Here is a 26,848-nt window from a genome sequence, read left to right as displayed (position 1 = left end):
TTAGCCATGGCAGTCTTGCTGCTATAAAAGCCCAGGCGGATGGAGGTGATCTGAACCTAGTTGTAGTGGGTTTGATCGCTGCCTTAGCTCTTGCTCCCCTGAGCAATATGGATGTGCTGTCTAGACTTCTTGTGTGTGGACATGGCTTAGATCGAAAGAAGGAATTGAGCACCAGTGCTGGTAGTGGGTCTTTGAGCTCAGTCAAGTATTACTGATTTGCTGTTTGGTAAGAAAATGGATCTTTTAATACTTCTGATATACTACTTAAGTCTTGTGCTTTCCTTTTTAAAGATATTTATTATTTCAATACACTTAATACACTGACTTCTAGTAATATATTTTTTTAAACTCTAAACAAGGTACTCGCATATTTGGAGGGGGGTGGTGGGTGGAATCTGAAGGCAAAAAAAAGTAATTTCTTGGTAAAAATAAATGAAGGGCTGTTACTTGTTATAGGCACCCTTCTAGCCACGATCATCTTCATGGTTCTTCCATGTTGATCACAGCTACAGAAAATTTTTTAAAAAAGGCAACAGGGAAAGCTGAGTGTTATGTTTCCTGTAGCATGTCATTTAGTATTTCTTACATCCAAACTCTTAACCGTCTCTCCTTTAGCTGTGGCAGCAATCTCTGCCAATTCTGAGACGGCAAGTGCGGTGTTTTCCGGCTGTTCTGGATCGAGGCAGTGTCAGAAATGACAGAAACAGATGTGCTGGTTCTTGGTTTCTGTTGGAATTGTTAACCCGGTGCCTTTAGTTGTGCTGAAATTCTCTGCAATTAATCTGCTGAGCTCTGAAATGCGATGGCAGTTGAGGAGCTGGCACACATTTGCTTCTAGCATGTGCGATTTTCAGTAGAAGAGGAAATACTTAACATTATAGTTGCTAAATATGATAAAACCTGCCAGAGCTTTATAAGTAAACTGATAACTCACTTCATCTTGTATTATTTCGTGGCTTTTTGAGCTTCATTTTATTCCTTATGTAAGGTTATTCTTTGCTATTCTTATACAATTCCATGTTTGGAACATGTTCTGTTTGGTTCCTCTTCTGTGATTTCCTTTGCTCCTTTTGCCTTTCTCCCTTACTTGTAGCTGTTATCCCCTAGTCTCTACAAGCTGGCAAAACACTTTCAAACATGTTTCCTGAGATAAACTAATAGCCTTGTTTTACTCCTAGAATTCCATTGTTGCACAGTTTTTTAATGATGTATTTTGCAAGTATTACAAATTGGATATCCAATTTAAGTCAAAAGTTATAAACTTATGTGAAGGATTGCTTGTAGAAGACTTGCAGGATGCAAACATCAGATTCTGTAAAGAGTGGTGGCTTTCTTGCCCCGCATCAGTAAAAAAAATTCTGAGCATGTACCCCCAATAATTACGTAACTATTTATTTATAAATTATATACATGTACTGCTGCATTAGTATATTATGGGCATTATAAACCATAGAGAAATGGAAATTTAAAAGGGTGAGATAAAGATAAAATACAAACAATTTTTAAATTTTATTTAGTGATGATACAAAAAATATTTTCTTTCTGCACCCCAGAGGATTGTCATGCATACCCACTGGGGTGCACGTACCTCACTTTGGATGGACTGGGAGACTTTTTGAGAATTATTTACTTTACATTTTTTTCTAGTTTCGTAGCTTAGGAAGCTGCGATTTTCAGGTCAAATATATTATTGTACATTAATAACCTGTTATTGGTGTATATATATATTTTTAGAAGTATTCCTGTTCACTATATGTGGTATACATAAGAATAAATGTGTACTTGTGTGTACTTCTTTATAACTGGAAAGGGCATATTACACCTGTGATTTCCTTGTCAAACACCAGTTTGGTTGAAGGAAAACATCTCTTTGGTAATCTTTTACATTTAAGTAATTAAAAAAAAAAAGCTAGCTGTTAGTTTTTCAGATGCTAAGCAGGTTAGAAAAAAGTAATTTAATGACAAGAAAGCCTGGGTAAATTGTTTCAGGTAAATGTTTTTTTAGGTGTATCCAAATGTATTATTGGACTTGAAATTTTTTTCTTTTGCTTCTCATTGCAAGAGAAGACTGTTCTCTGGCAGTGAGAGTCAATCTACCTTGCTCATTTTAACCTACCTGTCTAACTTCTGTGTACCCTTATTTTTAAGTATATGTAAACTTACAGTTATATTTGCTCAGGTATGGTGTCACTGTTGTATTGTGGGTTTTTTTCCCCTGTGATTTGGCCTATGGGCAGAATGAATTTTCTTCTGCCTGCGGCATACAACATGAATGACCTGGCTGTGGGAGGTAGGCGCAAGCAGGGCATTCTCTGTAAAGTCTTCCTGACTGTATGGTTTGTTCCCTGTTCTGGACTTGTTGTTGATTCATATGATGTTACAAATGTTATGTTTTGGGCTCCTTCCTTGAGAGGAAGGATTAAGATAGGACAGGATGCAGACCTGTGCAGCTTGGTGACTGAGGTATGGTTAGTCTGTTTGTCGCAGCGTATAGCAGATTGTTTTTGTTTGCTGATGAGTGATTATTTCCAGACTTGACAAAAAGTTTTGTGCTTGATGAAGTTACATGTGTCTGGATCCTGAAAAAAAAAATTCTTGCAAATTCAAATAAAAATGTTAGATAACTTTTAGAGGTGTAGCTAGGGAGGAAAGTGCTAGGATGATGAAATGGACAGTATGGTACAGTGCTTTGCTATCTGTGTTTCATGTATTTGAGTTAAAAAATGTAACTTGAGCTGACTTTCTACTGGATGTCATAAAATGACAGATTTCTGATTTTTAAAATGTCAAAACCATAAATCATTAGTTTGCTAAGATTGCACTAGCAAGCTATTGAAGAACATGGCAGTATTTACTGTAGATAAATGCAAATTTAAAAAGGTTCTCTGTATCATGGTTTAAATGATTTATTTGCTTTCAATGCACATATGAATCTGATGTGATGTAAAGATTTAGGATATTTCATTTCCTGTATGGAACTACAAATTTGCATATTATTAAACCATCTCTTGGAGTTGTATCTTTCTTGTATGTCTTAAATGGTATCACAGGTTAAGGCTTAATGCTATTGATATGGATACTGGAAAGATAGGATTTCAGCTGGATTTAGATATAGTCTGTATCTGTGTTGATATCTATTGAGAGCTATAATATAAGCCAAATTCAGAAAACTGCCAGGTTTGTAAATATGCCTTTACCCACTATTTGGAGCGTGTTGAAATTTTGTCTTGAAATTGTCTGTTTTGCAAAAAATCAGCTTGGTAGTCCTTTGTTTCCTCAGGGATTTGAAATAAAGCTTATAGTCGCATGGCCTTCTCAGGAGCAAAGGGCCTCTGTGCTCAGTGTTGTGCTTTGGACAAAAGCAGGTAGAGAATAATTTTAACACTGTCTCTGTTTTCTTCTCTAAACTTATCAAATAGCCCACAGGTTTGCAGGCTATATCCACTGTTCGCTCTGTGTCAGACTGTGGTTCCCTGGGCCCCTAGTAGTCGTGTTTTGTGTCATGTTCTTGGCAATCCTTTTCATATCAGCTGTCCCACCTCTTGATGGGTCAGTAAAAATTGGGAGGAGAGTAAAATTCCTAATATTGGACTTGTCTGTGTCTTTCATTTTTGGAATCTGTTGTTGCATTTCCACTAGGGAAGACAGAAGCACTGTGCATGATGGTATGGAGTGCTGTAACTGTTTTGAGTTTGAGCGTAGTATTTGTTTTTAATTTGAACTGTTTGTACTGACATAGTTTTTTGAATGGATACAAAACTGATAAAATAAATGTAGGATTTTTTGGTCTGTTTGGTTTTGTAGGATAAAATTTAACTTTGCTAATAATTTTGCTTAAAACTAGGATTGTTCTCTTTATAAGATAGAGATTGAATTTCATTTTTTGGTATGTACTTTAAAAAAAAATTGAAAAACCTTTTCTAAAACAGATTAAAAGCTAAAATGTATAAAATGTCAAATTCATAGTGCTGCTCCCCCTGCTCCTGTGTTTAAAAACATTGTGTAGAGCTAATTCTTCCTTGCATTGCTCTGCTTGCACTGGGACTTCAGCTGCACACTACAAACTAAACTAATTGTGTTAGTGAACTAATTTGATGTAAAAATGCTTGCAAGCAGAGCAAAAATACTAGATTATTAACTAGGGCAAATACAGCATCTTTGATTAGAGCATAATTATATTTTAAAACTGGTCCCCTCCCCCCTTATATTGGGAATGACAAACCTGTAGGTAAATGTCACCACCATAAGGATGCTTCAGACATATTATACCTACCTGGACAAGATTTTTGCTTTTTTACATTTGCTATTTTGGCTGACAGTGTTATTTTAATGTATATATAGACATAGCTCACTGCCTGTTCAAAGAAAAGTTTTAATGAACTGTTTTGTCAGATTAACTAGACAGGAGATATTTGCTACTCTGTCCTGTGGAAATTGGGTAAATTGTGTACTTTCTGTAGTTAGCAATTGTGAAGTTGAAGAAACTGGTTTTATATGAAATAATATTAAATGTAAACTTTTCTGCTAATTTGGAATCTTATCCAGTCTTATTTCCTGGACATACAGCTTTCTTCGTTGTTGTGACAGAGCATGAGGTATTTGCTGCTGATATAAAGCTGTCTTGGGGAGGAAGATAATTATACCGCGCTGAGACAGTATATTAAAAATGTGTAATGCTGGGCTAACAGTTTCAAATACAACATTAGGTGGCAGTAGTAGACTCGAACACCTTGCTAAATTTACTTTTAGGCAGTTTTCCAAACGAGAGACAGTCTTGAAGAAATTTTGTTTTAATACAGAACATTCATTTTACATCACTGTGAAAGCAAGCAATGGGAATAATTTTTCCTGAATGATCCAGCTTTGATCATAGTTTATAACAGTGTTGAACAGAATCATATGAAAACATCAAGGTTAAAGTGGGTGCAATGTTGTTGTGCAATGCCACTATTGATATGCCTGGTTTAAAATGGGCCTTTCTTATTTGCTAGGTAAATGAAAGTGATAGGCTTTGTTAGGAACTTAGCAACAGGAAAGAAAGCAGCTAATTAGAAAGAAAATGTCCTCCCCTCCCGCCCCCCCATTTTTTTTGCTTAAAAAGCAGAGTTGATGAGTACTTCTAGTATTCTTTTTTTTTTTTCTAGTATAACTGTTAGGTAGTGTTAGATGAGGGGGGAAAATGGTGACTTCAGCCTGAGATATCAGCAGGAAAAGTTTGTGGTTTTCTGCTCACAAAATACCTGTTTGCTCTTTGTCTGATTGATTTTGTTTTTTTTGGGGTTGGTTTTATTTTTAGTTTTCTTTTTTTCCAAACGTGGAAGAAAGCAAGTCTAAAGTTGGAGCAAAATTAAAGATGATGCTTATGGAAAAGGCTGGAGTAGAATCTTTCCTTCTGTGAAAGAGTCACTGGTAACTGCTATGTTCATGGTCTCACATTGGTTTAAACTTTGAGCTAAGGTAGCAAATGACTTTATCATAGAACCATAGAATGGTTTGGGTTGGAAGGGACCTTAAAGATCATCTAGTTCCAACCCCCTTGCCATGGGCAGGGACACCTTCCACTAGACCAGGTTGCTCAAAGCCCCATCCATCTTGGCCCTGAACACTTCGAGGGATGGGGCATCCACAGCCTCTCTGGGCAACCTGTTCCAGTGCCTCACTACCCTCACACCAAAGAATTTCTTCCTTGTATCTACTCTAAATCTACCCTCTTTCAGTTTAAAACCACTACCCCTTGTTCTGTCGCTATACTCCCTGATAAAGAGTCCCTCCCCATCTGTTTTGTAGGCCCCCTTTAGGTACCTGGAAGGCTGCTATAAAAGGTCTCCCTGGAGCCTTCTCTTCTCCAGGCTAAACAACCCCAAGCCTCTCAGCCTGTCTTCGTAGGAGAGGTGCTCCAGGCCTCCGATCGTCTTTGTGGCCCTCCTCTGGACCCACTTGAGCAGGTCCATGTCTTCCTTATGCTGGCAGCCCCAGAGCTGGATGAAGTATTCCGGGTGGGGTCTCACCAGAGCAGAGTAGAGGGGCAGAATCACCTCCCTTGACCTGCTGGTCATGATTCTTTTGATGCAGCCCAGGATGCAACTGGCTTTCTGTGCTGCAAACGCACAGTACTGGGTCGTGTTGAGCTTCTCGTCAACCAACACCCCCAAGTCCTTCTCCTCAGGGCTGCTCTCAATCCATTCTCCGCCCAGCCTGTATCCATGTTTGGGATTGCCCCAAGCCATGTGCAGGACCTTGCACTTGGCCTTGCTGAACTTCACAAGGTTCTCATGGGCCCACCTCTCTAGCCTGTCAAGGTCCCTCTGGGTGGCATCCCTTCCCTCTAGGGTAGTAACCACACCACTCAGCTTAGTGTCATCTGCAAACTTGCTGAGGGTGCACTCAATCCCACCGTCCATGTCACCGACAAAGATGTTAAACAGTGCTGGTCCCAGTACCACCCCCTGAGGAACGGCACTCGTCACTGGTCTCCACCCAGACATCGAGCCGTGGACCGCAACTCTTTGACTGCAACCATCCAGCCAATGCCTTATCCACCAAGTGGTCCACCCGTCAAATCCATGTCTCTCCATTTTAGAGACAAGGATGTTAGGTGGGACACTATCAGAAGCTTTGCACAAGTCCAGGTAGATGGCGTCAGTCACTCTTCCCTTATCCACCAACGCTCTAACCCCATCGTAGAAGGCCACCAAATATGTCAGGATCAATTTGCGCTTGGTGAAGCCATGTTGGCTGTCACCAATCACCTCCTTATTTTCCATGTGCCTTAGCATAGTTCCAGGAGGATCTGCTCCATGATCTTGCCGGGCACAGAGGTGAGACTGACCGGCCTGTAGTTCCCTGTGGCTTCCTTTTTTCCCCTTCTTAAAAATGGGGGTTATGTTTCTCTTTTCCGGTCAGGGGGAACTTCCCTGGACTGCCACGACTTCTCAAGTATGATGGATAATGGCTTACCAACTTCATCTGCCAGTTCCCTCAGGACTCATGGATTCATCTCTTCAGGTCCCATGGACTTATGCACCTCCAGGTTCCTTAGATGGTCTTGAACTTGATCTTCTCGTACAGTGGGCTGTTCTCTGTTCTCCCAGTCCCTGCCTTTGCCTTCTGCAACTTGGGCGGTGTGGTGTGGCTGGAGCACTTGCCGGTGAAGATTGAGGCAAAAATGTCATTGAGTACCTCAGCCTGGTTACCTCCATATCCCAAGTAACCAGGTCTCCTGTTTCCTTCTGGAGAGGGACCATGTTTTCCCCAGTCTTCCTTTTGTCACTGACACACATATGGAAGCTTTTCTTTTTGCCTTTGATGTCCCTGGGCAGATTTAATTCTATCAGGGCTTTAGCTTTTCTAACCTGATCCCTGATTGCTTGGACAATTTCTCTGTATTCCTCCCAAGGTACCTGTCCTTGCTTCCACCCACTGTAGGCCTCCTTTTTGTGTTTGAGTTTGTTCAGGAGCTTATTATTCATCCATGCAGGCCTCCTGGCATTTTTTCCCTGACTTCCTCTTTGTTGGGATGCATCGCTCCTGAGCTTGGAGGAGATGATCCTTGATTAATAATCAGCTTTTTTTGGGCCCCTCTTCCCTCCAGGGCTTTATCCAATGGTACTCTACCAAGCATTTCCCTGAAGAAGCCAATGTCTGTTCTCCTGAAATCCAGGGTGGTGAGCCTGCTGGGCGCCCTCCTTGCTGTCCTAAGGATTTTGAACTCCACCATTGCATGGTCACTGCAGCCAAACCTGCCCTTGAGTTTCACATTCCCCATCAGCTCCTCCTTGTTGGTGAGAACAAGGTCCAGCATAGCACCTCTCTTCATTGGCTCCTCTATCACTTGGAGAAAGAAGTTATCATCAACCCATTCCAGGAACTTCCTGGATTGCTTATGCCCTGCTTTGTTGTCACCTTGACAGATATCAGAGTGGTTGGAAGTCCCCCATGAGGACCAGGGATTGCGAAAGTGAGGCTGCTCCTATCTGTCTATAGAGGGCCTCATCCGTTCAGTCTTCCTGGTTGGGTGGCCTGTAGCAGACTCCCACTATAATGTCGCCTGTCCTTGCCTTCTCTTTAATTCTGACACATAAGCTTTCAGTCAGCTCCTCATCCATCCACAGGTGGTGTTCCATGCACTGCAGCTGGTCATTGACATAAAGGGTGACACCCGCTCCTTATCTCCCCTGCCTGTTCTTCCTAAAGAGCCTGTATCCTTCCATTCCAACACTCCAGTCATAGGAGCCAGCCCACCATGTCTCTGTGATGCCAGTAAGATTATAGCCCCGCAGGCGTACACACATCTGTAACTCCTGTTGTTTATTCCCCATGCTACGTGTGTTTGCATAGAGGCATTTAAGTTGGGCTGCCAATTAGGCTGACCTGTGATCCTTCTCCAGGCTTTGGGCATCTGTTGCTGGCACTGGCATCAAACTGGTAGGAGTGGGATGGATTGAGGTTCCTGTCCCGCAGCAGCTTTGGCTTAAAGCCCCCTTCACCAGCTTGGCAAGCCTATGACTAAGGATGCTCTTCCCCTTCTCTGACAGATGGACCCTGTAAAGTCCCCAGTAGACCAGGTTTCTCAAAGTGAGCCCCATGGTCTAAGTAGTCACACCCCTGGCTGTGGTGCCAGTCCTGTAACCATTTGTGGATTCACAAGATTACTGGCCCTTTCAGCCCCCTTCCCTTTAACCGGGAAGAGTGATGAAAAAACTACCTCTGCTCCAGAGTCCCTTACTGCCACTCCCAGGGCTCTTTAATCCTTCTTGATGCTCCTCAGACTGCTCCTGGCTGTATCACTGGTGCCCATGTGAAACAACAGCAGTGGTTAATAGTTCACTGCACAAGGCTTCGTAGTCTCTTGGTGGCACGCCTGATACAAGCCCCTGGTAAGCAGCACACCTCTCTAGAGAGTGTGTCAGGTCAGCAAATGGTTGCCTCTGTACCTTTCAGAAGAGAGTTGCCAACTACTGTCACCCATTGCTTTTTCTTAGTTGCGCCTTGCTGGAAGGTTATGACCTTGCCTTTCATGAATGGGTCTTCCCACAGTTCTTTGTGCTTTGTCTAGTTTTTCTGGCCGCATTAGGGTTGATACAGTGGCAACATGTTGATGAAAAAAAGGTTGACTTCAGGCTTTTTCTGTTCCTTTCTTGCTCTCTTATAATCTCGCTGGGCCTGAGCCCTGTTTGTCATGATTTCACTGACTTGACATTCATGCTAACGTCGCTATTTGATATACTTATCCAAACCATCAACAGGTTTTCCTACCAAATCTCCTCTTAGGGCTTGTATTTTCATATGTTCTCACCTTCAAGTGTTGTGTTAGTGATAGAAAAGACTGCATGGAAAAGTGGGAGGTGAAGAGCAGGGAATGGATTGCTGCAAATTAGTATGTACGAATTACTCTTTTTCCCCACCATTTTCCTCTTCTGGTCTGTAGAGGCCTTTCCCAATGAGAACCATCGTTTTATCACACCCAGGATGTGTACCATGGTGTTGACTTTTGCTGTTTATTGTGTACCCTCAGGGGATTTGACTGGCTTGGGGTCACTCATGATCCTATGAGATCCTTGCCCTGAAGAGGTTTTAGTTCTTATACTTCCCAAATCTTTGGCATGTATTTTTGATGATCAATACATTTGTTTTGAGTTTCTGAATATGTGAAAGGGCATGGAGTCCAGGATGTGGGTTATTACTTTGGTGGAAGATAAATGTAGGCAGAGAATATTATATTTATTGTTAGTCAGAAGCATAATGGCTAAGATGAATCCATCTTTTTTGTGTTTGTATTCTCCAGAAGCTGCGTTGAGACTTCATCATCAAGGGGTGAAAAATATGGGTGTGTTTTGTTTGTTTGACCTTGGTTTTACCCTTGCATTAAGAACAGGACCATTTTGGATAACATAGCTATTTGTGAATAGAGGTAAAAGGTAGGGTGTATATCAAACCTTTAATTGTTGAAATGGCAACTGGTTTAGCTTTGGCACATTTTTCTTGATGTTTATCTTGTATAAGTACCTTACTCTTATGAATAGAAGATTTTGGGCAGTTATCAGCTTTGCGGGTTCTTATTAAGCATAAACTTTTAAAACTTCCACTGAGATAGAACTGGCCTATTTGACTGCATTGTCCATAGTCGTCATTTTGGATATACTAAAGAAACAGTTCAGAGATTACAAAATCAACATCTTGAGGAAAAGGGAGGTCACAATTTCCTTGGTTAATAGTTTTCCATCCTGGCTTTAGGGAACAAAACAAGTACGTTTATCTTGATGTGTAGGTTATCTAGTAACCAGAAGGATGAAGAAAGTGTGTAGAAGTGAAGTCTTTTTTTGAGGTTTGAGGTAAAACTGAGGAGATCCAGCCCTATAGTTCTCGCAAGTATAGCCAATTTGTCTTTTCCAGGAGAAACACTGATTGTGGTCTTAGAATGGATTTCTTTTTTTCTGTTATAGTTCATTGAAATACTTTTCCTCATGTTTTCTTACAAGCTTTTGAAATATTTTATATCTGCCACTGGGAGAAGTGACTTTAAATTAGATTCGTAATCTAGATCATGATCTTTCAGGAAAGTGAAGCTTGACTGTGTTTAATCTGAGCTATTTTCTGCATGCTGTAGTTTAGTAGTTGCTTACCCAAAGAGAGCACCATCTCTTTTTTATCTTGGATCACTCCTCCCATTTTATGTTAGATGAAAGGTTCATTGCAAAGAGAGGTTTTGTGTGATTAAATTGGCTTTTTGTTTCTATTTGGAAGTGATGTAGTGCTATTTTATACTTAAAATTAGTGCTATTTTATTGACTTCTCGTTAGTTTGGTTCTCTAAGGGGGGAAAAAACCCAACCCTACACTCTGAGTGTGTAGTTAAAAATTGCTGTAAAGTATTCTTCATGTTCTTAATCAGCTAAATGTAGAAACATTTTAGCAAAAGGCTTGAGTTATTGGTTTAGTTTATATATTTTTCGAAGGTAAATATACCTGGCAAAATGTAAAATTTGTGAGGATCTATTTGAATACTTTCAATACTGCCCTTTAAAACCATTTCTGTAAGCTTATACTTAATTCTACATGCTGAAGAAAGAAAACGTTATGCCACCCTGTAGGTTGCTATAAAGATTGTTTATGCAGCCCAGCATAGGACTTAAAATACGTTGAATTGGAGAATTTTGAAAAATGTACTGTGCGACATAGGAGACCAAATCATGCTAAAGTGCAAGGAAAGACTATACATCAGTTCAAAGGCTACATTATTCAAAAAAATACAACCATAAAAAAGGTAATAAGATTACATTCTCACACTTCATGGCTAGTAAGGTGCATTAAGCTGCTCAGATATTCATAACTTACTGTGACATTTGGGAAGATTACATTTTGCTGTGCACAGCCATTACTGCAGCTCAGATAATAACTAGCCAATGCATGGACCTGGATTATGATCCCTGTCATTGGAAACAAATTTGTGTTTTGAAGGTTGATCAGTTTCAAATCACCATTAGAAAGGGTTAATATGACATACTGTGGGGTGTGTGTGTGCTTATGTGTATCTAATGGGTATGCATACATATAGTACATCAACTGCACTGTGCCTTTGGTATATTGCTTTCTTTGTCAATTTTTTTTGTCCTCACTTGCCTTAAAGGAAATGTTAAAATGGTAATTATTTCTACCATAGCATATTATTTCTAGAATGTAGTTGCTGAAATGCTTATGTTTGCAGATTAGATTGGAAACCTAATTTGACAGCTTCCTGGATGGGTGGTTACTGATAATAGTGTATCTAGCCAAAAATGAAAGATTGGTGGTGTAGACTATAAGGTGAAGGTAAGGTCACCTCTGGTTGCCGTATATGGTTTTGGTGTGATAATTCATGGTTGGCTAATAGTTAAAACCAAATGCATAAAGAGTTGAATTTCTTGTTAAGAATTAGCAGGTGTTTTGTGGCTAGAATTTAACCTTCAGCTATTCTGTCTGTACATGGAATGCAGTATTTTCTTTGTTTCTTACCTTGATGGTGCGAAAGAGTGTGGCTTCTTGAGGAATACCTCAGTTTTGTAGAGGATGATAAATTTAGTGTAAAATAAAGTGTAAAATTGGTTAAGTATTTTACGTTTTCAAATGTTTTGTTCAGGGTTTTTTTTTTTTTTAAGGGGGATGTACTTTTTTTCTGCATTTATTTTGTGGTAATTCTGTGTTAATCCATTCTGCTCACCATTCTCCCTTGAATTCTACCTTACAGAGCTTTCTTGAGGTAGGCCTCTGCTCCATCTTATGGAAGGGGAAAACTGAGGCTTGGACAATGATAATGACTTGATAGATTTGTTTGAGTTGACAGCGTGAGTTGATATAGAGAAGCTGGGAATATAATTCAAGTCTCCCCATTCAGTTCCTGCAGTTTCCCTAGATATTAAGGAAGCAACTGATAGTAAATTGCATAATTATTTTTCATGACCAAGAGGGGAGAAAATGGAAAAGTGTAAATTGCTGTTAAGAAATTGTTGCCATGAGACATTGTCTATTCTGTCATAAAAGCAGTAACTTTCTCTGCTTCTTGTGGTGTTTGGCATTACTGATTTATGGCCAGAAGACCAAAGATTGCTTCTTCAAAGTGACAAGATTTAGACACTTGAGGAGAATGTATGGTAATTTCAGTAGTTAATGAAGAGTGTATATTCTGTTCCGTTGGGTAAGTTTATCTTCAGATCCTGACTAGCCGAGAGAAGCTGTCGGAGCTAATATGGAAGCAAGTTAGTATATGTATTTTGGGGCAGTTTTGACATGGTATGGCTTGGCAAATGACAGTACTGAAGCTGTTATGGTCAAAGCCTGTGAAAGGAACACCATGTAGGACAGAAATAATGTCTTTTATTAGACAAAGTTGTAGAAGTGAGAGCGAGCTGAAATACTTTTGATCATGAGTCCATTTTGATCATTTGAGTCAATGCTATCTGAATTCCTCTTTGTATGCTCGTATATAAGGGGTATTCTGGCAAGTGTGGCAAGCATTAAGTTTAATACAGTTCTAAAGTCCAAGAGAATTTTAAAAAGTGGTGGGGGAGGCTTGGGGTAGAGGAGTTAGATTAGTACAATACATCTTTCCTTCAACTGCAATTTTTATTTTATTGAGTACACAAATGAGAATGAAGTAGGTTATTTCCTTCCCCCCTCCACCTCCTTGGCACATGCATATGTGGTTAGTTACTCAGTGTATGTTCAAACAAAGCCTGCATCTAGGAGACCTGAAATATTACAGGATTTAAGTGCCTTAGCCAAAGCATAGTCAAAGGCTTCAAACAGTGCTGCTGTTTCACATTAATGCAAATAATAGCAAGCCTTTGCTTCCTTTTAGTACCTGTGGCTACTAATGAAACTGGCAGTTAATACTTAACCAGCTTTATTCATTATCTCAGGAATGACTCTTAAGTGTTTATAAGTGGCAATATTTCTGATGTGCATCAGCTCCTTTTGGCTGGAATTGCCCTGTTATTTGAGGAGTGTTAAGCACATGGGAATGAAAGCTTTTAGGGCCACCCCAGGCCATTTAAGGTACCTTATCAGACTTGGCTTTCTCACCTCTTTTGGAGCACTCACTTGGTCTCTTCACTTTTGAGCTGCGTGGGCCAGTTCAGGACATCTGTATCTTAAAGTATCCAAATGCTCTTCTGCAGCAATTGTCTGATAGTAGGTGACACCTTAGGAGCATCTTTGTTGAAGTTACTGTGCAGAACTTGAAACAGAGGAAGAATAAGACTTTATATATTGATGTTGGCCTCATTATTTTTTTATTTTTTTATTTTTTAATCTTACGTCTTTGATAGCTTTCTTCTTTCAGAATTAATAACATGGATTGGTACTTTGATACAGTTGTCTTAACGTTTTTTTTTAAATCTTTTGTCTGAAAGCTTGTTGGAGGCCACTTTGACTTGGAAATGAACTTTATCATCCAAGAAGGAGAGGGCATCACCTGCATGGTAGACTTGCTGGACAAATGTGACATCACCTGCCAGGCTGAGGTGTGGAGCATGTTTACAGCAATCTTGAAGAAAAGTATACGCAATCTACAAGCATGCACAGAAGTGGGACTTGTTGAACAAGTGCTCAAGAGGATTGATAGAGCTGACAATATGATTGCAGGTACAGTGTCACCCAGTGTATGACTCAAACTGTATTCCTTTTATGTAAAATCTCATGGAAACATTTAATTAAGTGATAGAAATTTGATGTTGCATTTTATTAAGCAATTATATTGCTGTTCTTTTCCTTTTCAGATCTCTTGGTGGATATGCTGGGTGTACTGGCTAGCTATAACTTGACAGTTCGAGAGCTAAAGTTATTCTTCAGCAAGCTTCAAGGAGAAAAAGGGAGATGGGTAAAAGAAAACACAAAACTGAAACTATTTTTGTAGTGTTGCTTATTTTTTTCCTAATGTTCTCAAGTAAAAAGGCTGTTTGATAACCTTTATATTAAACAAATTTTAAATGTACCAAGAAATACTGGAAGCTTTCTGGTAGTATATCAATGAATCTTTTTACCTGCAAGCAATTAAAATACAGAGTGTAGAATAGTGATGAAATTAAATTTCCTCCTCAATCTATGGACTGAATTGGTCTTTTTGAACACCTGGGAATAATATGGTGACTCTAAGCAAGTGTTTTTATGCACATGTTTTTATTGTTGTAACTCTAGTGATGTGAAATTGAAGGAAAAAGGATTACATTTTTTTTTTAAGACAAAAGAGAGAAATAAATAAAAGTGTCTACACAGGCAGTTCAGTGTGCTTCTATTTTCACATTGTTCTTCTTTACCTGAAGATTGAAAAAAATGTATCTAGTGAGGGAACTGAGAATTTGTGGCAGAAATTCAAATGAAGGAAATAAACTCCAGCTGAAAAATTATATCATGTCCTCTTGTTCCTGTGTGAACTAGAAAGGGAGAAAAGGGTCTCCTTTTACTGTTGAGAACCTCCTTCCCTAACGAAAAATGTGTATGTTGTAGAGGCCACCAGATAAAGTTTTCTTTAAGACAAAATAGTTTTGCTGGAATTGGGAACTATTTTAATAATTGTTTTACATGCTTTGAATTTTAATTCAGCTCCTGTTATCTCTAAATACTCTGCCTAGTGTGGAGAAAAGGTAGCACAGTGTCTCTGTCAACTTTAAATAGTTTTAAAAAATTATGTATTCAATATAAAAGCCAGTATGCACAAATAATATAGCAAATTTTAAAAGACCCTTTGAAATAAATAAATAAATTTGGAGATCTTAACTTGCGCAGATAGAAATACTCTAAACTTAATAACAGGTTTGAACTTAATAATTGAACCTACAGACTATATTTAACCATAGATGAATTAAAGTTGTCTCTGTAACATTAACTTTTTCATTTCCTGTCTTTCTATTTGCATTTAATTTCCTTTATTAGAGAATAAATATAGAGGAAAGGAAGAAAAAAATGCTGCAGTTGCATTGTTAAGGAGTTGCACGACTCCATAAATCTTAGTCAGCAGCATTGTAAAGATACAAGGTATTTGGCTACAAAACAAATTACCTAGTTGAATTCTATAGTGCTGAAGACATCTAAGCAGTTCTCAGTGTTTCCTCCTGAATTTTAATTCAGATTAATGAAGCACTGTTTATCTGACTATAATTTTGGTACATTTAAAATACTTGTAACGGATCATGCAATGCTTAGTTTTCAGAGGGTGGCTGCTTACAAGAAGGGGAAAAGGGCACTTTCAGGAAAAGATCAGAAGTGTAAAATTGTAGTTTAAAAATAGATCTACTGGAAAGTTATGAAGTGGTAAAAGAAGACGCACAAAATTGTTCTGTCACTGTGACCAGTATGTGCTGGACTTCTGTTGTGAGCTCATATACTTGATTTGGAGTTTATAGTTGCTAAGTATTACAACAAAATCAATGCAGAATTAGCGTGGTGGTGAGGAAGTGTTAAACATTCACACTAATTGAGCACTCAGTTTAGGTGCTCCAAACGGTGCTTGAGACTTTAATCTTTCTCTGTGGACTTATATGAAGGGATATGTGTAACCAAAGACACTTTAATCTAGTATATGACTGTAGTCCTGATGAAGAGAGTCATGTCTGCTGATCTTCCCTCTCCCTTTTGCTAGGTATTCCCCATCTCCCTTGCGCTGGCACAGATTTCATGCAGCCACAATCCAAAATGGCTGTAACTGAAAATTGGTTTGCATTTGTTTTTCTTAAGTTAGTTTTCAGCTGGGTCAGTTAATTTTCTTTAGCTCACTGCAAATCTGTGCAAATGGTAGTGCTGATGGGAATGAACAGATAGAGAGAGGAACCAACATTCAGGGTCAGTTTAGTTTGTGCTGGATGAAAGTGGCTCTGGCTTTTAAGTCCTTAATTTAGTTATCCAATTAATTGTATTTCAGTGCACCTACTGCATAATGTGTGAAGGTATCCATGACTCTTTATTAATGTTGTTTATTGAAGGTGCTAAATGTCTTAGTAGAGTATTATTCAACCATATGCAAAGCTTTAAAATGTGTAAAAATTATTTTTTTGTGTGTATAGTCTTTTCTTTCTTATAGGTGTGTTTTATTTATTTACAAGTGTAATAATTCTCTTTGTCAGCCACCACATGCTGGGAAGTTGTTGTCTGTGTTAAAACACATGCCTCAGAGGTATGGACCTGATGCCTTCTTCAACTTTCCAGGAAAAAGTGCTGCAGTATGTAGATATTTTAAGTCTCTTGTTTGTTCATTTGTTGTTCTATTATGGCCATTGGTTATTTTCATTTGAGTGGTCTTCTGTCTCATCTGTCACTGTCATAGAGTAGACTTTTAACCAAATTTTTTTCTTTGCCTGACACCTACATTATGCCTAAATAAATCATGGTTATAATAAATGTGCATTATCCCTATAGAAGGACAAATACTGTTACATAAAGAATGGCTATAAATGAGGCTTTTTTGTTTTTTTTTATTTGTTTGTTTGGGTTCTTTTTTTTTTTTTTTTTTTTTTTTCCCCTTTCCAGACTGGTTCATTTAAATCTTGTTGCAAGGAGAATCTGCCTGACTTTTGCTCCCATGTTTCTGTGGGAATGGTGCTTGTATTAGTATCCAGTATATGTGTGAGTGGCTTTGTGGTAGGTTGACCCTGGCTACATACCAGGTGCCCACCAAGCTATTCTATCACTCCCCTCCTCAGCTGGACAGGGGAGAGAAAAAAATAATGAAAGAATTGTGGGGTCAGGTAAGGACAGGGAGATCACTCACTGATTACCATCACGAGCAAAACAGACTCAACTTGGGGAAATTAATTTAATTTATGACCAATCAAATCAGAGTAGGATAATGAGAAATAGAAATGAATCCTAAAACACCTTCCCGCCACCCCTCCCTTCTTCCTGGGCTCAACTTCAGTCCTGATTTCTTCATCTCCTCTCCCCGAGCGGCACAGCAGGAAAGGAAATGGGGGTTGCGGTCAGTTCATCACACGTTGTTTCTGCTGCTCCTTCCTCCTCACGCTCTTCCCCTATCTCCACCCATGGGAGATAGTCCTCCACGAACTTTTCCAACGTGGGTTCTTCCCACGGGCTGCAGTTCTTCATGAACTGCTCCAGCATGGGGCCTTTCCATGGGGTGCAGTCCTTCAGGACCAGACTGCTCCAGCACAGGTCCCCCTCAGGGTGACAAGTCCTGCCAGGAGCCTGCTCCAACACGGGCTTCCCATGGGGTTACCGCCTCCTTGGTGCATATCCATCTGCTCTGGCGTGGGGTCCTTCACGGGCTGCAGGTAGATATTTGCTCCACTGTGGACCTCCCTGGGCTGCAGGGGAACAGCCTGCCTCACCATGGTCTTCACCATGGGCTGCAAGGGAATCTGTGCTTCAGCACCTGGGTCACCTCCTCCCCCTCCTTCTCCACTGACCTTGGTGTCTGCAGGGTTGTTTCTCTTACATGTTCTCATGTCTCTCTTCCATCTGCTGTTGCACAGCAGTTTTTCCCCCCTTCTTAAATATGTTATCACACAGGCACTATACCACTGTTGCAGATTGGCACAGCTTTGGCCAGTGGTGGGTCCACCTTGGAGCTAGCTCTATCAGACATGAGGGAAGCTTCTGGCATCTTCTCACAGAAGCCATGCCTGTAGTCCCTCTGCTACCAAAGCCTTGCCATGCAAACCCAATACAGCCTTACATCTAGAAACCTTTGCTAGTGAAACCACAGAAAGCATTGAACTAGAAGTGGCCATACTTGCACTGTTTGTTAGTTCTTTTAATGATCAGATGATGTGCATACCATATATTGCTTATAAGAATTCTCTGAGAAAATGTGGATCCTAGACAAGTACAGGTTGAATAATATTGAAAGAGGCTTAAATTTAACAATGATTTGAAAAATACGAAAAGGACTGATTCATTTTTAAGTTCCGTGGTGTTCACTTGAAATAGAATTTGAAACTAAATAGGTGGGTGGAAAATACTCTGTAGAATCTTCTGTAGGAATTTAAGTATATCAACACTTTTGCTCCTAAAACTGTAGGATGAAATAGTATGTTCAAAATTTCATGCTTAATTCAGAATAAAATTTGAGTAAAATTTATCACATGACTATTTACGGCTTTCTTCACATAAACCCATTACCTTTCTGCCTCAGTGGCTTGACATCAAATTTCACCAACTTGATGACTTAATTTTTTTGGAATGAAAACTTGAGACTGAAAAATGCAGACTACTAGAAAAATGCTTCTGCAGTTTTATGTTTATCACATGCAACAGAACTTGGCAATAGATAGATGTGTCTTTGTTTCTTTTGGCTGCTCATGTGCTGTTTTTGTATTTAACTTCTAATAATTGTGTTGAATGTTTGAACTGTATGTGATATTGGGGTGTCTTAGTAACCTTAATGTAAATATCCTTCTGTATTTTTAAATTAAGAAGTCTTAGAAATTAGGTATTTAATATAATTACTCCAAGATCCATTGTGAGTTGAACCAAATGATAATGCTACCAGTTCCCAAAAGTTGGGCTCAAAGACATGCAGACTGATTAGTTAGCTGGTATAGAGAAGGATTTATAGCATTTTGTTTGGACAAGGATAGCTGAATGGAGCGTGGGAGCATAATAAGGAGTCTGGCGACACTCAAGTTCTTTGATGTTTTTTGTTCATTGGTATTGATCATCTGGACAACATCTTTGATCAGTGGTTATGGCAGTCTTAGTTGAAGTGTGTGTTGCAAATCTGTGCAGCAAAACATGGAAAGTTAATAGTAGTGTTAAAAAAACCCCAACCAAACAAAAAAAACACACAATAAAACCCAACTGTTTGAAACAAAGAGCCCCACCACACAGTTTATAACTTAAGAGCTTTTGAGCTAACAGAAACACAGTGTTTGATATGAAGATTTTGGCTGGTGGGGATTGTATTACCTTTCTTTTAAGAAGTTTGTAAGTCTTTCATATTCTAACTGGAAGGCTGCATTAGACATGAGTTTCAAAAGAGAAAAGAATCTGTTAAGTACATGGTTCTTTTTTTGTGCCCAGCTTCTTTTCATAATCAGTTATTTTCCTGAATGCCAACACTATGTGAAAATAAGTTTATAAATCTGATTATTCTGTCAGGTTACCACAAAACCAAATCAACTTGAATTTGCATTTTGGGGAGTTTTTATGCGGTAAGGCTTCCACTAAGGTGTTTAATTTTTGAAGTGTAGGTTACTATTAATAATCCTCCTTGAGATATAAATACCAGCTTTTAAATATTTAGATTAATTAAATATTTTAGCAATGGAGTACAAAAAGCACAGAAGTTTAGGTCAGATTTTTTTTTTAGTATAGAGAAAACTAGACATTTGTAGTGTGTTTCTGTATATCAATATACATTTGTAGTGTATATCTTAAGCTGTATACTTTCACTATTATGATGTTGATCTTTCTACATGAATACCTTTTTGCTTTCTTTAGGCTATTGCCTTACCTCCTATAGCCAAGTGGCCATACCAAAATGGGTTTACTTTCCACACTTGGCTAAGAATGGATCCTGTAAATAATATCAATGTGGATAAGGATAAGCCTTACTTATATTGGTGAGTATTATGTAAAACCATATTTCTGATGTTCAATTTCTATTAATTGTTCAATTATTTCTGCTTCTATCTGTGTATGTGCTGATTTTGTTCTAATTTGTTAGTTTTCGAACAAACAAAGGACTTGGTTATTCTGCTCACTTTGTTGGCGGCTGCTTAATTGTAACGTCCATAAAATCAAAGGGAAAAGGTTTCCAGCATTGTGTAAAATTTGATTTCAAGCCACAAAAGGTGAGTAAAAACAATAAAATCTTTCAAACAGATTTCATGAATTTAAAAATGTAGCCTAGGAGGAGTGTTGTAGCTATTGGTTAGGCTCATCTTTCTGTATCAGAACAGTTACACTGGAATGAGCAAAACAATTTGTGTTCTGAATTCTTATTTCTTTTAAATTTTGCTTATGAAATGTATAAGAAAGTGCTAGAAAATGCAGTTTAGCAGAAGTTCTATGAATTTGTGAGACTTGTGTGAGTTCTCTGAGAACTCTTAATACCTATACACATCTTGGAAGTTAAAAGGCTTGAGATTTTTTCCTTCTCTGTTTTATACTGTTTTCTCCCACCTCCAGACATTCTCTTCTCCTTTTCCTAAACGGTTTTGCTAAGGTTTCCCTTTACATCATTATTTACTTGATGTGTTCAAATGCAGTGTTATTTTAAGAAAGCATTAGTAACCCACATTTTGTTTCCTTAATCAAGCTAGCTTAATTAGCTCCGTTAATAGGAGTTTGGTCTTCTTACATGTGGGAGGACAACAGATTCATTCTTGAAAGAATGTTATACTTTATGTTCATTCAGGTTGTCCAGGAAATAGTCTCCTTGCATTTGCTGCTTTATTCAATATATCTTTTTGAATGTAAGAAAATATGAGTTGATTTTGTTATTGGTGTTCAAGGGTTGCTTGCCTATTAAGTTGTATTATGCTATGTTGAAAATGTTTCCTTTTTCAACTAGGTATTCTGCTAATGTTTCTGGAGCAACTGGTGTAAACATTTTGTGAGAGAACAGGCCTCCTCAGGAATTTCTTATCAGTAATCCCTTGCTGTAAATATGGATTCTGTTTGTGATAATTTGACATGCACAGCCTTTGAAAGTCTTTAGTCTGGAGCCATCCTTGCTCTTTGGAATGACAACATTTGCAGTAGTCCATCATGCTGAGAGTAACCCAACTTAAAAATTATTTACACAGTGGTTTCAGTGTAAATTTGGTTCAGCGTTGCCATGAAGATTTTTTGACTTCTATGCCATAAATACCTTTTAAGCTTCTGTGTCTACTTTTTGTGGAAAAAAAATGGCATATTATCCTTTGACATAGCTATGCAAGAAAACTCACCAATGACTTAATCTTTTGACTTAAAGTAAACCTTTCAATCTTAATTTAATTCACATAGTTGAATTTGTTCTACTGTGCCCCCTTTAATGCTTAAGCTACTTTAAGTGTCTATAGAATTGTATCAATTGTTTTCTTATCATTTAGTGGTATATGGTTACTATAGTGCACATCTATAACCGCTGGAAGAATAGTGAACTTCGATGTTATGTGAATGGCGAACTGGCATCTTATGGAGAAATAACGTGGTTCGTCAACACCAGTGATGTAAGTAACCCCTGTATACTAATATCTATAGTTGATCGTCTTCATGGATTAAATAGATAACCTTTGCCATTTTATTAATAAACCTCCCCCATTTTATGCAGTTTTAAAAAAGGCTGAAATAAAATTAATAACTTTTTGGTAGAGAAGTAGATTCTGCATTTATACATCACAGAACTTAAAATTTCCTTCTGCTAAGACCCTCAAATGCTTGTTTATGTAAAAATAATATTCCCTGGTAATATGTATATTCTTTGCATAATTTGCTTGTGTAGTATTGATTAAACCCTATTACTTGGTTCTGTTTTTATTTTCAGACATTTGACAAATGTTTCCTGGGTTCTTCAGAAACGGCAGATGCCAATCGAGTGTTTTGTGGGCAAATGACATCTGTTTACCTTTTTAGTGAGGCTCTCAATGCTGCTCAGATCTTTGCCATTTATCAGCTTGGTCTGGGATATAAGGTATCTTAGAATTGACCATAAAGTTTCTGAAGTTTAATTCTGATAAGACTCTTTATGGTGGGTTTTACAAATGTTGTGACACCTCTGTGTCATTCTGAAAATGTTCTTACTTTGTGACCTTTTTATTAAACTCTTCCATGTTTCTTTTATGAGCCTATGTATCCCCTCACAAACTACAAGTAAGCATTAATTCAATTATTTAATTTCTTATTAAAAATAAATTTCTGTTCCTGTTTACTTCTTAAAATTTCCATGTTGGTGGTTGGAAGAGGGAGACCACCACTGTTATCTCTGGCTAGGTTCACTTTTTCACTGCAGCTGAAAACTTTAGATCAAGTATGATGTATATGTCTTAGAAATGTAGCTTTATAGTTGATTGTGCTAGTCAGTTTTTTTTAATGTGTGAAGTTAGTCCTGAGGATTAGTTTTGTTGCAGTGATTTATTATTTGTTTTGTCATAGCCTGAGGGGCATTAATTGAAGACTGTTATTCCCTGGCAGCTGTACAAACATACGCTAAAAAAGATGGTGCCTATTCTATCTGCTCCTCAATTATTAGTTCCTTCTGAGTGAACACTGCTGACTGTCATTCTGTTTCCTGGCTAATGTGTTTCTTTTACATTACCCACCATTTTGGCAATGTCATTCTTCCAGGGTCAAAAAAAATTCTGCGATTCTAACTCTGTAAAATTGACTTTGAGTCAATGTTCTTACGAGACCCCTTCTTTCTGAAATATTGCTAGATTGAAGAAGCAATGTTTTAGTCATTTTTTGGCAATAGTAGTGTTCTGAACCGTATTCTCAATGTGTGTAATCTATTTTTTTTTTTCTTTTTTCCTTCTTCAACCCTACTCCCCAATCCAGGGAACATTCAAATTCAAGGCAGAAAGCGATCTCTTCCTTGCTGAACATCACAAATTGTTGCTATATGATGGCAAACTATCCAGTGCTATTGCTTTTATGTACAATCCAAGGGCTACAGATGCGCAGCTGTGTCTAGAGTCATCCCCTAAGGATAACCCTTCTATTTTTGTTCATTCACCACATGCCCTCATGCTGCAGGTATTTCAACATTTTCATAGAGGATACAAGTGATTTCTGTTTGAAAATCTAAAAATCAAGTGTTATAGGGATTTAGACAAGATAGGTTGGGTTTTTTGCGTTGTCCCTGCTGCTACCTCCCCTGTTTCTTGAATTAACGTGGATGCACAAGAATCCTAAGAAAAAAGTTTATCAAAGTTACAACCTAAAAAAAAGGTCAGTATTACATAGACTGTGTTAGCTTTTCAAAAACATCCTTCTTCCTCATTTCTGACATATGTTGACTCCCCTACAGATACTACCTGTCTCCTGTCCTTTGCCCTGTTGATATGATAGCCTTTTCTTCCCTATGCTTTGAATGCCTTAATCTTTTAATTTGTCAGAATCTTTTTCTAGAGTTTCTCTATTACTAAAGTATTGTTTTAGAGTTTGCAAGCTACCTCCTGTATATTCATCTGAGGATCTACACTGTAGACTGTATCTAAAGCAGTAGGTCAGTCAGACTGGGCATTTAGTGTGGCTATGGTAGCCAGTTCATGCTTCTTGCTGTTTGTTTTTATTTGGTAATAATACAATTTTTATATTGAGGAAATTTCAAACTATTTCTAACAAACTTTTTAACAGTTTCTGAAGGAGATTTCAATATTTTTTAATTCTTCTTTGTCAGGATGTGAAAGCAGTCTTAACGCATTCTATCCAAAGTGCCCTGCACTCCATTGGAGGGGTGCAGGTACTTTTCCCTCTCTTTGCACAGTTAGACTATAGGCAATATTCGTCGGACCACGTTGACACAACTGTTTGGTGAGTGCACGTATTTACTGTGTTCTGTTCTTTGTTTCTTTTTAAGTAAAGGAAATTACCTCTTGTTTTATTAAGTTGCATAGTGGTTTAAGTTGTCTTGTGCAACAATGAATTATGTCTAACAACAAAGAGGTGGCCTTGTTACAGGCAGGACCTCAAAGTGAAGTGTTTATTTGTACTAAATTTTCTATGAAAGTTCACACAGAATCAAAATGTACACATTGCTACTTCACAATTTTTTTGTATAACAGAATTGCAGACAATTCTGTTGAAATTATTCCTGTCATGGAAAAAATCCACTGGGGAAGGCTTCAAGAGAAACTCCAGGAAGGATGAATTTTTCAGCTACATGAAGTTATTCCAAGGAATTTATTTGTTTTTTTACCTTCAGACTTTTTGGAAGATTCAGTGTTACTGCCAGGCTTTTTCTTGGTTTTCAGCTCTGTTTCAACTCAGTTCAACTTCTGAACATCCAGGCAGAGAAACTGGTGGAGCTCCTAAGTTAAAGAGTAGTATTAATAGCAAAGGGATTGCTTTTTAGAATCCTGGTGTAGTTTGCTCTGTTTCATTGCTATTGTAGTTTCATGACTGTTTAAAGATGATCTACATCCATATTGTTGCTAAGAAGGGGTGGTCACAATGTTCCTTCAGCCCATTTGTGAGTTCCTGGGCCTGTCTTGAGCTGACTCAGACTTGGGTGTCTACGTGATGAGTGAGGGATTTGATTCAGTTGCAAGTTGGTCCAGCAATGGAGGGGTTTTCAGCTGGCTGAGATCTTGATTCATAGCCATTAGTGCTGTGAGACAAGGGGAGGGACATGAATATTCCTTCTGGCAGCAACACAGGGTTAAATTACCTTGAACCAATACTAAAGCTGTATCTAGAAAAATATTTCCAATATCTGCTCATCTGAAAGCAGTAGAAAGTGGAATGCCATTTGTTACTGATCTTGCAGAAGTTTGTAAGTGAAATACAAAGCAGAGAGACGTACAAGCTTAACTGTTGCATTTCTGCGAGAAAGTGTTTTCAGAAGAATTTTGCCATTGCATGGTTATCTCAGAATCCAGAATTTCAAGTTAGAAATGCATTAATTAAAAGCAAGAATTTAGAGCTTTCAAAATTAAGCCTTGCTTTTTGTTTTAAAAATTCTGATCTGAGCATTTATATAAAACATTAAATGTATCTCTGGGCTGTATGGTGGAAGTGTTAATTAGGAAATACTTTCTGTCCCACTGTAACCCTTTAAAACATTTTTCTTTACTAAAACGTTACATTTTTCAGTTCTACTTTATTGGCTTTCATCATGGAGTTGTTGAAGAACTCCATTGCTATGCAAGAACAGATGCTCTCCTGTAAGGGCTTCCTTGTGATAGGATATAGCCTAGAAAAGGTAAAGCAAATCTTTCTTGATGCCTTACATTAGTGTGGAAGTTTTTTGAGATAAATACTTTTCCTAGACTGTTGCAGGGCTCTTGCTTAAGCAGATCCTCTTTTACAGTCTTCCAAAGCCCATGTTACCCGAGCTGTACTAGAACTTTGCCTTGCCTTTTCGAAATATCTGAGCAACTTACACAATGGCGTGCCCTTGCTGAAGCAGCTGTGTGATCATGTTCTCCTTAATCCTGCAATATGGATTCATATCCCGGCACAGGTAAAATTGCTTGTTCTTATGAGTAAGGTATCTTATGATGTATCACTTTGGGAGTGCTGAGACTAAGCCTGGACTCCAAGAATTACAGGTCCTGGATCCCCAGCAGAAATCATACAGGAACTGTTTTCAGACTCTGCTTTTCTGCACATAGCTGTCCACTTTTATAGACTCCCAAGGTTTTCAGGGAGTTTGGAAACCCACAGTGTTCTGCAAAGCAGAGTTGGGAGTGACTTCTGGAGTCCCTGACCTAGTCAGTGTTGTAGATTGAGAAGGACTTTTGGATGGTTTAGTTGGAAAAAAAAACCAAACAGAAATTTTTGAGAGAAATTATCCTGGGTGTCAGATTTGAAGTCTTCATTTAAATTGAAATATTCCCTGCAGAGTATTTTTGTTTTGGTGAATCTATGTTCTCTGAGAGTGAACAGCTTGGATGGAAACTTTTCAGTTGGTTCTACTCGAAACCTTCTTAACCAAATTTTTGATTCCCTCCGTAAGGTTTTGTTTTGCATTTGAAAAACAGACAGCGCTAACAATGCTACTGCAGAAGTTGTTGTAAAACATTTGTTTGCTACAGCCAAATTAAATTATTAAGTATTATTTAAGTTGATATTTCTCAGAAGAAAAAGGGAAAGAATATATGTAAATAAAAAAACGCAGCACTCTATATTTTTAGAAATAAAATGAAAATTTTCATCGGTTTGCAAGGGTTTTAAGAGCTTTGTGACAGAGCTGTGCAGAGAAAGTCTGTTTCTTTAAGATATTTTAATAGGTGAAATTTAAGAATGCAGTTGTCTGATGTTCTGCAATTTTGCTGTAATGATTTTTGATCTCCTGATTGGGTGTTACAGGTTCAGCTGATCCTGTACACTTACCTGTCTACTGAGTTCATTGGCACTGTTAACATATATGGTGCAATCCGACGGGTTGGGACAGTTCTTTTGGTCATGCATACCCTAAAGTATTATTACTGGGTAGTGAATCCTCAGGATCGCAGTGGTATAACTCCCAAGGGCATAGGTATGTATTCATTTCTACTCTCACAAGCTGATGTTTATTTTAAAAAAAATGTTGTATAGAATAGAACTGTAAATGTTCCAGAAAGAATTTTTTATTTTAATGGCCTGGGTTCACTGTAACAGTTTGAGCAGTGTGCTTTTGTCCATAGGATATTCTTGAAAGCTTTTTTTCACAATCTAATGGAAACTTTCTTCAGTAGTCATATCCTCTGTCATCAAAGACCTGTGTGAATTAA

The 26,848-nt window shown here is 38.3% G+C and overlaps 1 protein-coding gene across 4 annotated transcripts in view; it reads left to right on the top strand.

Annotated features, from left to right (window-relative positions):
• LRBA (LPS responsive beige-like anchor protein) overlaps positions 1–26,848 on the top strand; it is a 434,838-nt gene that overhangs the window by 36,863 nt on the left and 371,127 nt on the right. For all 4 annotated transcript variants that reach the window (XM_049815176.1, XM_049815173.1, XM_049815174.1 and 1 more), the window contains exons 3-14: positions 13,886–14,117; positions 14,252–14,352; positions 16,592–16,687; positions 19,926–20,047; positions 20,152–20,278; positions 21,524–21,643; positions 21,958–22,104; positions 22,968–23,165; positions 23,812–23,945; positions 25,227–25,335; positions 25,444–25,596; positions 26,445–26,613. In XM_049815176.1, coding sequence (XP_049671133.1) covers positions 13,886–14,117; positions 14,252–14,352; positions 16,592–16,687; positions 19,926–20,047; positions 20,152–20,278; positions 21,524–21,643; positions 21,958–22,104; positions 22,968–23,165; positions 23,812–23,945; positions 25,227–25,335; positions 25,444–25,596; positions 26,445–26,613 — 1,708 coding nt within the window. The remainder of the gene's footprint in view (positions 1–13,885; positions 14,118–14,251; positions 14,353–16,591; positions 16,688–19,925; positions 20,048–20,151; positions 20,279–21,523; positions 21,644–21,957; positions 22,105–22,967; positions 23,166–23,811; positions 23,946–25,226; positions 25,336–25,443; positions 25,597–26,444; positions 26,614–26,848) is intronic.

This window comes from Accipiter gentilis, chromosome 12 (genome assembly GCF_929443795.1).
Source record: "Accipiter gentilis chromosome 12, bAccGen1.1, whole genome shotgun sequence".
In the NCBI taxonomy this organism is placed as follows: domain Eukaryota; kingdom Metazoa; phylum Chordata; class Aves; order Accipitriformes; family Accipitridae; genus Astur; species Astur gentilis.
This window is presented reverse-complemented; position numbering and strand designations above follow the sequence as displayed.